At 37.5% G+C, this 10,954-nt stretch overlaps 1 protein-coding gene across 2 annotated transcripts in view; it reads right to left on the bottom strand.

The window, feature by feature from the left end:
* Nucleotides 1–1,811: 1,811 nt before the first annotated feature.
* Nucleotides 1,812–10,954, bottom strand: part of GABRB3 (gamma-aminobutyric acid type A receptor subunit beta3) — a 114,273-nt gene continuing 105,130 nt past the window's right edge. For both annotated transcript variants that reach the window (XM_030277856.4, XM_072932298.1), the window contains one exon: nucleotides 1,812–5,751. In XM_030277856.4, the coding sequence (XP_030133716.1) occupies nucleotides 5,401–5,751 (351 nt within the window). In that variant the 3' untranslated portion in view covers nucleotides 1,812–5,400. The remainder of the gene's footprint in view (nucleotides 5,752–10,954) is intronic.

Raw genomic sequence — 10,954 nt, 5'->3', positions numbered from 1 at the left:
TGTTTCCAGTGTACCCTCTGACAGCTGGGGTAACAGCAACTTTATCTCCAGGATTTTGCAGCAGGAGCAAAAACAGCTGAAACAACCCAACTGCTGGTGGTAAGCTGGGGGATAATTCAGAATTAGCCTAAGGCTCCCTCTGAAGTTAAAGGAATGATCAGTGCCTCCAAGGAGGGATTCAGAGATGGGATCAGAGTCTTTCTGGAAAGCTCAGGGTAGGGAAAACCCAGAGAGGTGCTCTCCCTTTGCCTTGCTGGAGCTATGCAGGTGCAGGGCCACTTTCTGGGTTTTCTTTTGTTTATGGGGGGAAGAAAATTTGCTAACCTCAATTAGGCTGCAGTGCTGGGACAAAGACATACCCCAGTGAATGCTGCAAAGCTAAGGGACATTGTACAAACAAATATTGTGCTTGCTTTAATATGACCTTAAGTTCAGTTAATTAGTGATTTAAAGTTTGGCTGATTTTAGGGACAGTTGTTTTTTATTTTTGTACTACTATTACATATTCTATCCAGATAGCTTTAGTTTTCAAGTACAAGTGATGCTGTATGTTGAGAAAACTGTCAGAAGGTTGATTTTCTGAACATGTATGTCAGAGTCCACAAGTCAGCTCTCACAAGCTCTAAGGACCACATAAATTAAACACCCATGATCTGAAATAATTTTTGTAAAGCTCTGACCCTGTATTTGGAGGAGTTTGAAGGCACTTATGAGAAATTTCTTTGTTCAAAACCAATTCAGAGAAGCCTTGAGATTCCCACTGGTTTTAGTTCAGTTTTTAGCTACTGCTGTACCTCTTTTAGCAAGAGGCACTTGCTGTTGTAACAGTTGTGACTATAAAACCAACATCTGTGGAAATAGTCTTGATACTAACAGAACCCTAACTGGTGGAGAAAAGAACTCATTTGATACAATGAGCAATTAAATAGCAATTTATCCATACATCATCTCCAAAATACACAAAGAAATAAATGCATCTCTTAGCAAATATTCCCCATCATAAAACTGATCTTGCTACATCCTACTCTACAATGCAGGCTGGACTAGAAAAAATGGATTATATATGTTACTTACAACCTGGGCAGCATTGCCAGAAGTGAGCAGAAACGTGCTGAAATAAGAGGGAGCCTTTTTGTTGATTTAAAAGGCCGTTACTATGGTGCAGAATATTTCATCTGCTTTTAAAAATTGTGACATATATCATTAGCTACTATGAAATTTAAGCAAGCATATGACAGCTTGTTCCCACTTTCCACATTTTCAAGGTATTTATTTGTTCTGGGGAAAGGGGTTGTAGCACTAATAGCAAGGTGTCTTTAAAACCCACTTCCACAAAATCCTCTGTATCCTCACTCCTCTAAAATAACTTATTTAGCAATAAAAAATGTAATGAACACAGTACTTGATTACTAAAACATATAAATAAACACTGTCTTGTTTTGATATTAAAAAACTCTTTTGTGTCCTGAGTAGAAGCAGGCTTCTTCATACAAAACACAGAACAAACTTTTTTCTCTTAACTGGCAATGCCACAGCTTGAAGACAGATTGGTTTGCTATTAAGAATCTTGCTAAGTCAGTGGATGTTGTGTTTCCCTCTTCCTTTATCTACTGTATAAAGCAGTAGGAAATATAGTTGTTCAATGCTCCAGAAGCTCTTCTTCTATTTGTGTGTTGTTTAGAAAATGCTTCCATATTTCGTCTTTTTCTATAAAATGTGTAAGACCAGTAATTACATGCTATTTAAGATTAAATTTGGCTAAACAGTCATCATGCTCCTCCATTCCCAAAAAAAAAAATAAAAAACCCAAATAATTTTTAAATCCTTTTTAATAAATTAGTATTCATTCATCAATATTTTCATAAAGCATCTCTTCATCATTCCATTTTACTATTCTTTTTTTTTTTCACTGCAGAAGAATACCAAAAATACATAGCTGTGCCGTAAGCAAAAAGGATTGGGTTTTTTTTAGTATATCTTTACAATGGGATGAAATCAACATGGAGTAAAACCACCATAATATTTCTACTGTTTATTGACCCTTTCAACTATAACAGAAGATAGCTCCAGTTTTCCTTTTTTCAATGCCTTTTACAAACAACTTATGTGTAAATGTTATTTATAGTAGTGAGTTACAAAGGAGTTAATTAGCTATGAAATACAATACTCTGGTGTGATTTAATTGAAATTACTGTTTTTAGTTTTAAAGCAATCTATGGTTAAAATAATATACTGCAGCTAGTGCACAGGGTCAAGAGAAAATGGGAGGTCAAGGCAAACACTGTTCTTAACACGTGGTTGTACGTGTGTGTTTTTTGTGTGTAAGAAGTTGTGCTGGGGCTGTAGGAACAGAATTGGCAAAAAAAGGCACAAAAAATGTGTGTGTAAGATATGAGATTTTCCTGGCTTTTTTCAAGTCAAACCAAGACTTGGATCTGTTCAAGGTTAAAGCTGTTTGTGACTAAACCAATGAATATGAAATCTTTTGAAAAAGCTGAAATGTGCAACTGCCTACTTTTTGCAAGGATAGGCAAAATGGGGAGTACAGTTTCCTGAAGGGGGCTGCAGTAACGTGCTGCCCTCCAGTAGTGCAAAGGGTAAGAGAGGGAGAGAGTTCTCAGAGACTCAGCCCTCTTGCACATGCAGGTCCCCGAAAAATCCACATTGCCTCTTTGCTCTGTGCAGAGAGTGATTTTCTGCCTTCTTGGAAATTCTGGTTGAAGCCACTGAAGAACTAATTTCAGTGGGATTTGGAATATACCTTTCTGTCACAGCAAAAAACTCACTTCTTATTGAAGGTTTCTGCCTGGCTATGTGATTTTTAGGAGGTGGGGCTTAAAGAAAAGAGAGTGCTGTGGTTAAATCATGATGGCAGGACCATTCTCAAATCCAGCTTCTTAGGGTTGTTATTTTAGGGCACTTACAGGAAGAGTTGCTTGGAGATTATTTCAGTAGGGGAACTTTTTTAAAGCAAAGCCTAGCATTTATAATTTTTATTAAAATGAGACAGTGTGTTGTTTAAACATATTTGCTATTAAGATAAAAACTTGGGAGAGGTTTTCAACAATTTTATCTAATATGTAATTTGGGAGGGTGTTAATTGTTAGTTACTTTGATTATAAAGGTGGCAATGTGCTCTATAATCCCTTCACAGTTTGGAGAGATATTAGAGATCTCACAATGCATTGCGCTTTACCAATGGGACTTAATACTGAGGAGCTTTTAAACACCACGTTTTTCTGCTCCAGCTCTATGGGTTCCTTTGAGGCTCTTCATACTGTGTAGTTATCTGCAGATACAGTGCTTAAAAACTGCAGCTTCAGCCACTTGGCACCACTGCCAAGGATGCAGCAGGACTGCGGCGCTGATCCTGCCCATGGCAGCAGCCGGAGTTCCAGTCAACGTTCCCGGCTGGGGATCGCGCTGCAGCGGTGCTGCAAGGCAACAGTGCCCAGCCCGTCCCTGCTCAAGGAGCAGCCTTGGGGATGGAACTGAAACACCTTTGCAAACCAGGCTGCAATTTCAGTCCAGAGCAAAGTTTCACAGTTCAGCTGCAAATAGGGGTGGGAACAGTAAGGGGCTGTAAACGGCAGCAACCCAAGTATCAGTGCTCTACTCACTGGTCAATCAAGCCCTAGCGAGAACAGGGGGTGATTGTTAAAAAGCCAGAACGGCCTTTTCAGCTTCATTCATATTTGGTGGTTTTGCTAGATGTATATTCACACATATTTTTGCCCATACAAGTCTCCAACCAAAGCTCTCTGTCAAAAAATCCCATTGATGTCCACAGGAATTTTGCATGCAGAGAACTGTCAGGGCTAAGCCTGAATTCTATTTTTTTAGATCTATTTATGCTACTGTATTTGTTGTTATTTGAGAATGTACATGATAGAAACACTGTTTACAAAAAATATATCTTCTTTTCTTTAGAAAGATTTAGTTCTGCTAAATAACAAATTAGGTTTACAGATCTGAAATTGGCATACCTTGATGACTACAATCTACTAGACTAAAAAAAGTTGGAATCCCAGTGAGGGAAAAAACTGGGATCAAAACTAAAATGGTCACATTTGCATGAAGGGTATGTTAATGCTGAAACATTAACAGTTAATGCTGAAACAAAACATACTCTTGTGATCTGTGATGGCAGCACACTACCTTGGTAAGTGTAAGCATATACTTTCAGTATATAAATAAAATATGAAAATGCTCCATTACTGAATCGAAGTATCGGAAGTTCTCTATTTGCTCAACTCTAGAGAATAAAAACTTATCACAGAAACAAAAATATGACATAACATGCGGCCACAATAGCAAGCACAGGGAAGAAAATTATTGAGAAAATATACTTATATGCATATTATGCAAATATATTTTACATCAACATACAATGTTATAAGAATGTTAAATAATATGAATGCATGTTTAAAAACCGCTACAGCTAGGTGATTTCATGTTGAAGTAACAAATAACCTGAGACATCTTCTATGCTTTCACTGGAATAACAATCTTTAAATCTACAGCAGATGTAGAGCACATTGACAGTAGTTGAATTCTCAGCTAAATTATACTAGAAATGTGCTGTTCTTTTTCAAAATTACATAGCAGCTGGAACCAGTCCAAGGGAAGGAAAATGTGCTGTACATTTACAGTACTTACAAAAGATTCATGTCACTGTTGATGGACACTTAAAATGCTTGTTTGAAATATTATAAACCTGTATATGTCTCCAAAGACCTACAACACTCCCATTATCAGCTTGCTTGCTGCAGAAGAGAAAGCAAGAGATCATTAAAAACTATGTCCATCCTGGACTGGGAAATATGAATTATGAATATAAACCCAAAAAAATTTAGCAAAGAAAAATAAATTTTGTTTGATGAAATGGTAGCTGATGGATCTGCAATATAAATAACTTATTTTAAACTTACCAGTGTAACTCTACTGCTTTATGATAAGTGTGTATGGCAGCATTTACAAAGGATGTTACTAAATACTGACTTTATACATGATTACAACTGTTGAAAAATTTCTATGACAATCAAAGTTTTGTAGTGGTAATATACAACACTTACTTTCTCAAGGCTTGCTTCTTTGATGACACCTGCCTTTCAATTTAAAAAGTTCCTGTGAAGTGCATTCTATGTTAAAGTGTCCATAACCTCAGAATGAATGTGTTCATGTGTGTGTGCATACATATTCTTTTGCTTTGCAGTATGTGCTTTAAAGTACATACAGTTCTTTGCTACATGTATTCACACATACATGAGTATGGTCTACATAGTAAAAGTTCATATATATATTTTTTTATATATAAATATATATATAAATATATATATAAACTCTGCAGGCAAGTAGTACTTCACTTGTTATTGAAGTCCTTTAAAAAAACTAAGTCACTCAGTTAACATAGTATAGCCAGTAAATTAAGTTGAAAAGAGAAAATGTGAATGGAAACACCATTCTTGACCATCTGTCGATGGCATTCACATCCGTTAGATCGGGGATTTTTATTTTTAGTTGCGAAGACCTTCTTCGTAAATGGCCCCTCTTGCTGTGGGAGCCTGTTCTTTCTGACGAACGCCTCCCAAGGCTTTCACGATGTGAGCTTTGTTTTCTGTACTGGATTCCTGAGTTGTCAAAGGATATAGTTGAATTTCGGGCTTCTGTAATGCTGGTGGTGACCTCGTTGCTTGCCACCTCATTGTGAATTTCAAGCGATGTTAGCAGAATGTTTCCATGGGTGTCCACCTGGGGGGAAAAAATAGAAACATAAATTCCTTCAAAAGACTTGACATCGATGAGTAGAATGTGGGTGTATGTAAATCTCCAAACCCATACAGATCTAGAAAAATAATGTAATTATTTTTAAGCATGTGATAATCTTAAAAAAGAAATGGCACTATTCAGCTGCCTAAAAGTAGGCAAGTGCTTAAATACTTTTACAAAAAGGGTTATTATCATACTACCAAACATCCAGTACAAAACTGTACTTGGCAAACTCCACCATTTTCTTCTCCCTCTGAACCAGCCACATGTTAAAGGACGATGCAATTCAGTGAAACCTCTGCATTGCTGGCAATGGAGGGAGAGAGTAAGGGATGGATCCTCTCTCTGCTACAGTAGGAAATTAAATTAAACTGGCTGGATTTTTTTTTTTCCTAACTGTGATCTAAAATAAGATAAAAAAAGTGCCTGTGAAGTTTGCTAAAATCACAAGAACAGTTCTGATGTGCTGAACTCTGTATTTTATAATCACAGAACTTATTTACAACTTATCTCCCGAAGTTTTCCTTCCAAAGTAATTTGCAGAGTTTTCCAATCATGACAATTTTTAACTGTAGAGATTTTCTGTCTGAGTGATTGATCTTAAAAACCAATGGAATTAAGGCACAGAGAAAAAGTGGGTGAATTGAGGAACTAGTGAGGACTCTTTCCTTTCACTGCCCTATTCCAGAGGCAAGTGACCAGTGTTTAGCACAAAATAGATTTATTATGCTAACTAAGTCAAAGTCTTGTTGAGAGAAACTTGACAGCGATTTCTATGTAGATGTTTTGTTTAGTACTAATAATACATTGCTTAATTTAATAGCAACTGCAACTACAGTAAGGTCAATGTTTGTGTTAACAGTAACCCATACCCAGTCAAGGACTAGACATTACCCTGATAGACAAAAAAGCAAGTCCCTGGTCAGCCATATCCCAGAAAGCTCCATACAAAAATCATCAAAACCCCATATAAATTTCCAAGTACGGAGCATGCCATTTTTATTAATAAAGAAAAAGCTCCTGATCATTTAGAGTCTTAAAATCTGAACCAGACTCTCCAGTCCTCCCAGGTGGTAAAAGAGGAGCAGCACAGAGCTGTGTATGGCTCCTTCAGTCCAGAAGAGTTCCTATGAGTGGCACTCATTGTTCCAAGCAATAGTGTCTGAATCAGTATTTGATAGTTTCATTGGTGGGGCAGCACAACCCCCAGACCCAGGCCCTACACGCTGAAGTATTTGCAGTCAACACAGGTAATGCAGGGATCAGCTCCAAATTTTCTGCCAGTTTTGGGACAAGGAAAATGATGGCTGAAGGTAAAAAAATGTCACATGATGGGTATTTTCAGACAGATAACAACATGTGTTACTCTGTTCAAGAGAATTTAGTTCTCTGTGTCAGAAATAGAGAGTGAATCATGGAATACAGGATAATTTCCAGTTTTACATATGCAATTTATTCATCCATAATTCATCACACGATTATTAATACATTTTTCTAACCTGCCACATGGTCTAGCTGTGTCAACTGTGTAGCAGTTAAACATCTCATTCTAGAAGCATCAGTTTAAAAGTGATTGTAAAAACAGACTATTGTCACAGCCTTCTGAAGTTTGCACAGTCATCTGATACCACGTCCTCTGCAAGCTGTGTGATGGATTAAAAGTATGCGCAGCTATGTGTCTGTCCATATGCATTTAACTTTTTTCACTCCTATTGAAATTATGTGAAATGGATATTTCTTTCATCAATTATTGATGCTTCAGCTTATCTCAGGGAAGACAATTATGATAGTATATCAGTAATGCTTTTCCAAGGTGCTTTCAATTGGAAAAAAAAAGAATGTAAAATGCTATGAATGATATACAGGCAAGTAGCAAAAATAAATCTAAGGTATCTAACAAATCCTGCTGCTGTAGGCAATGACACATTATGCTGATGAGTGCCTATAAATAAAAATAAACAATATGAACAAAAATAATGGCATGGAGATACTTCAGTGGTGATTAAGAAGAATTTATTTTCTCCATCACAGAAACCCTTTGGGTACAAAAGAAAGATCTCAAAGTTTGTAGAAGGGAGTTCATGCTGTTGAGCAGTCTCTGTAACCAGGGAATAAACACAAGTGTAAAATACAGTTATGGATATCATCACTTCTTATGGTGGTCTCTGAAAAAAATTATTCAGTTTCTTCTGTTCTTTTTTTTCCCCACTAAGAGTACAAATTATGATCAGGATATTTTTTAGACAATGCGCAGTGCGTAAAATATCTCAACAACCTGTTTTTTCCTTGTGAAGCTTAAAACTAAATCTCTCATCCAGACCCCAATGGCATCAAATGTCATCTTTCCCATCTCCTCCTAGGCTTTGAGAAACATCCTTCAGCTTACTAAAAATGTCATAGCAGAGACCATTTTGGTGGGCTTCACCCCTAGAGCCCTCCCATCCCCTTGCAGGTCTCTACTCCTTTTCCTTCCACCACCACAGATGTCAACTCTTCTTTCAGCATTTCCTGATCTCTCCTGATTCTGTCTGCCACCTACATATACACAGACATCAGCCCATCCTGGGTACTTTGTCCTTCTACACCAAACCTCGACTGCTGTGAGCTGTCAGTTGAAAGCCTGTATTATGGAGAGTACACCTATGCATTCAGGCTTCTCTTGATGAAGGAATTAATTCTATTCCTATTATTTCCTTGCGTGTCATAGCCTTCTTCTCCTTATCTGCCAACTTCACATGCCACCTTAACACAGCTACTGCCTTTGATGTGCCAACTTTTCACTGTTTGTTATTGCCTCTAGAAATCAAACCAGAACGGCAGTCAAGTAAGTAGCAACTTTTGTGTAAATTGTTTTTCTGAAGATACCAGTATGCCCTATGAAGCTGCATGACAGTATACGTTTTTCACAAAATGTCAAATGAAACATATTTGGAAACATAATATAGAAATTCAGCTCTTTTCTAATGGAGCAACAGGCTTGCATGTCAAATATGAGGAAGGAGCAGATGGAGAGAAGAAGGGGTCTGCCAAAGCTAAATCAGCCTCTGGTCCACAGATACTCTTGAGATTTATTCTCTCAAATTGATTCCTTCAGAGATTTTGAATAAACCACCTAAGCTGTTGACAACATTAGAGCACTATTTGCTAATACTTTGTGACAATCTTAAGGTGATGTCTTAAAGTATGAATAATTAATGCATGCAGCATGCTAAACAGTATTTGCACATAAACATGACTTTAGAATCATTTAAGCAATGATTTAAATTACTTTGACAAAGGTACACAAGCTCTCTCAACGAATAAAGAAGCAAACCAATAATGGCAGGGTAACCTGTGCAAGTCACCTCATGCTTGCCTGAATATACAGGGAAGGCAAAATCCTCCATGAGTGAACACGAGTGCTGCTCAGTGGCTCCAGGGAAGATGTTACCCCAGATATAGATTAAGAAAAGTAGCTGACTGGATTACAGTCAGTCATGGCTGCATATGACAAACAAGGCCAATGTCTTTGATAAAATTTAGTTTTACTCTGTATGAGCCTTAGAATACATTTTTATTACCTGGCTCAAAAATGTCACTCTGTGCAGTGGAAATTCTCCCCAAAATGCTAATAGCAGGCTTTACTCTCAAAAGCTGTTAATAAATTAGAGAGGAAACTGTGGATTTGGCCAATTTCTCATTAATTCTTACCATCCTTCTTTAACCAAAGTATTTCCCTTTTTTCACTTCTCTGCCAACCCTGTGCTTCCATTCTTTTTTTTAGCCTTCTTTCTCCCCACTTCGGCTCCACTGAAGTCATTCCTTCCCATTTCTTCACTATGGTCTCCATGTTTGGTTTTCACATCTCCTCCCCAACACAAGCAAGGGTTGGTGGTTTCCTTGGAGTGTTTTCCAGTAAGTGAATCAAAACAGATGAAAACAGCTGAGTACCAAATCATTAATTAATTCCCCGCTGAATCAGCATGGATACAAATATGCAAAATCAGTGCTCTTGTTTCAGAATAAATTTTTATCAAACTCCATCCCTCCCACCTTTGAGTAACTACAGCTTCTGCACCAGGGTGAAGTGACTGAATCTCACATAAGTGCACTTTGAGAAGCAGATTCACTTTTGAATGTTCACCATTTCTGAACTTGTATATGCATTTCATACATATTACAGTATAGTAAAAAATTCAAATACCCCATCAGCCTAATGTCATTACCCAAAAATGACTGTGACTCACCTAAATGAAGCTAGAAGGAGGAGAATTAAGACAAGGTTCACAAAGAACCTGCTCCTTGCACTTGGAGGAACACCACATCACCAGTGGACTCAACTGGCTTATATGTTCCAGGTCCAAAACTTCAGTGCCCTATTATATCTGGGAAGTCCTAAATCTACTTATTGATTCTGCCTAGGATCTGGGCTCATTTAGATGTTAGCTATTCTAGTTTAAAAAACAAAATATAACACCTGCTATTAAATACCTTTCTCCAATATTTTTTTTAAAAAATCAACTTTTAAGCCAGTTTGAAAGCACTTTACTAGGGCCAGAAAACTACCATAAGCCTTGATTTATTATTAGATAGAGTCTGAATTGTTTCAAGTTCATTTAGTTCTCTGTTTAATATTCCATAAATTTTAAAGAGTATGTTACAATGAAATCTCCTTTTCCTTGTAAGTCTTTCAGAGGGAGCATTTTCTCAAAAATAGGAAGCATTTTGTTCAAACCCCATAGGTATGTTTACTTGTTCATCAATCCCAAATTTTCAAATACCATATAAACCCTTCCCATCATGTGAAGCAATATAAATGCAAATAGGGGTTTTAAATAACATAATGAAAAGCTCTGTAGTTAGTCTTGCATTATTTTACATCAAAATTAGTCTTTAAGTAGATACAGATTCACAGAATATTGTGAGTTGGAAGGGACCCAGAAGCATCATTTGGTCTGACTCCTGACTCTGCACAGCACCGTCCCCAGGGGTCACAGCTTGTGCCTAGGAGACTTGTCCAAACCGTCCTTGAACTCTGTCAGGATGGTGCTGTGACCACTTCCCTGGGGAGCTGTTCCAGTGCCCAAATACCCTCTGGGATAAGAACCTTTTTCTCATATCCAACCCACACCTCCTCTGATACAACTTCAGGCCATTCCCCTGAGTCCTGTCACTGGTCACCAGAGAGAAGAGATCAGTGCCTGCC

Source organism: Taeniopygia guttata, chromosome 1, assembly GCF_048771995.1.
Source record: "Taeniopygia guttata chromosome 1, bTaeGut7.mat, whole genome shotgun sequence".
NCBI classification, from domain to species: Eukaryota; Metazoa; Chordata; class Aves; order Passeriformes; family Estrildidae; genus Taeniopygia; species Taeniopygia guttata.
Note: the sequence above shows the minus strand (reverse complement) of the source record. Positions and strands in the feature narration are given on the sequence as shown.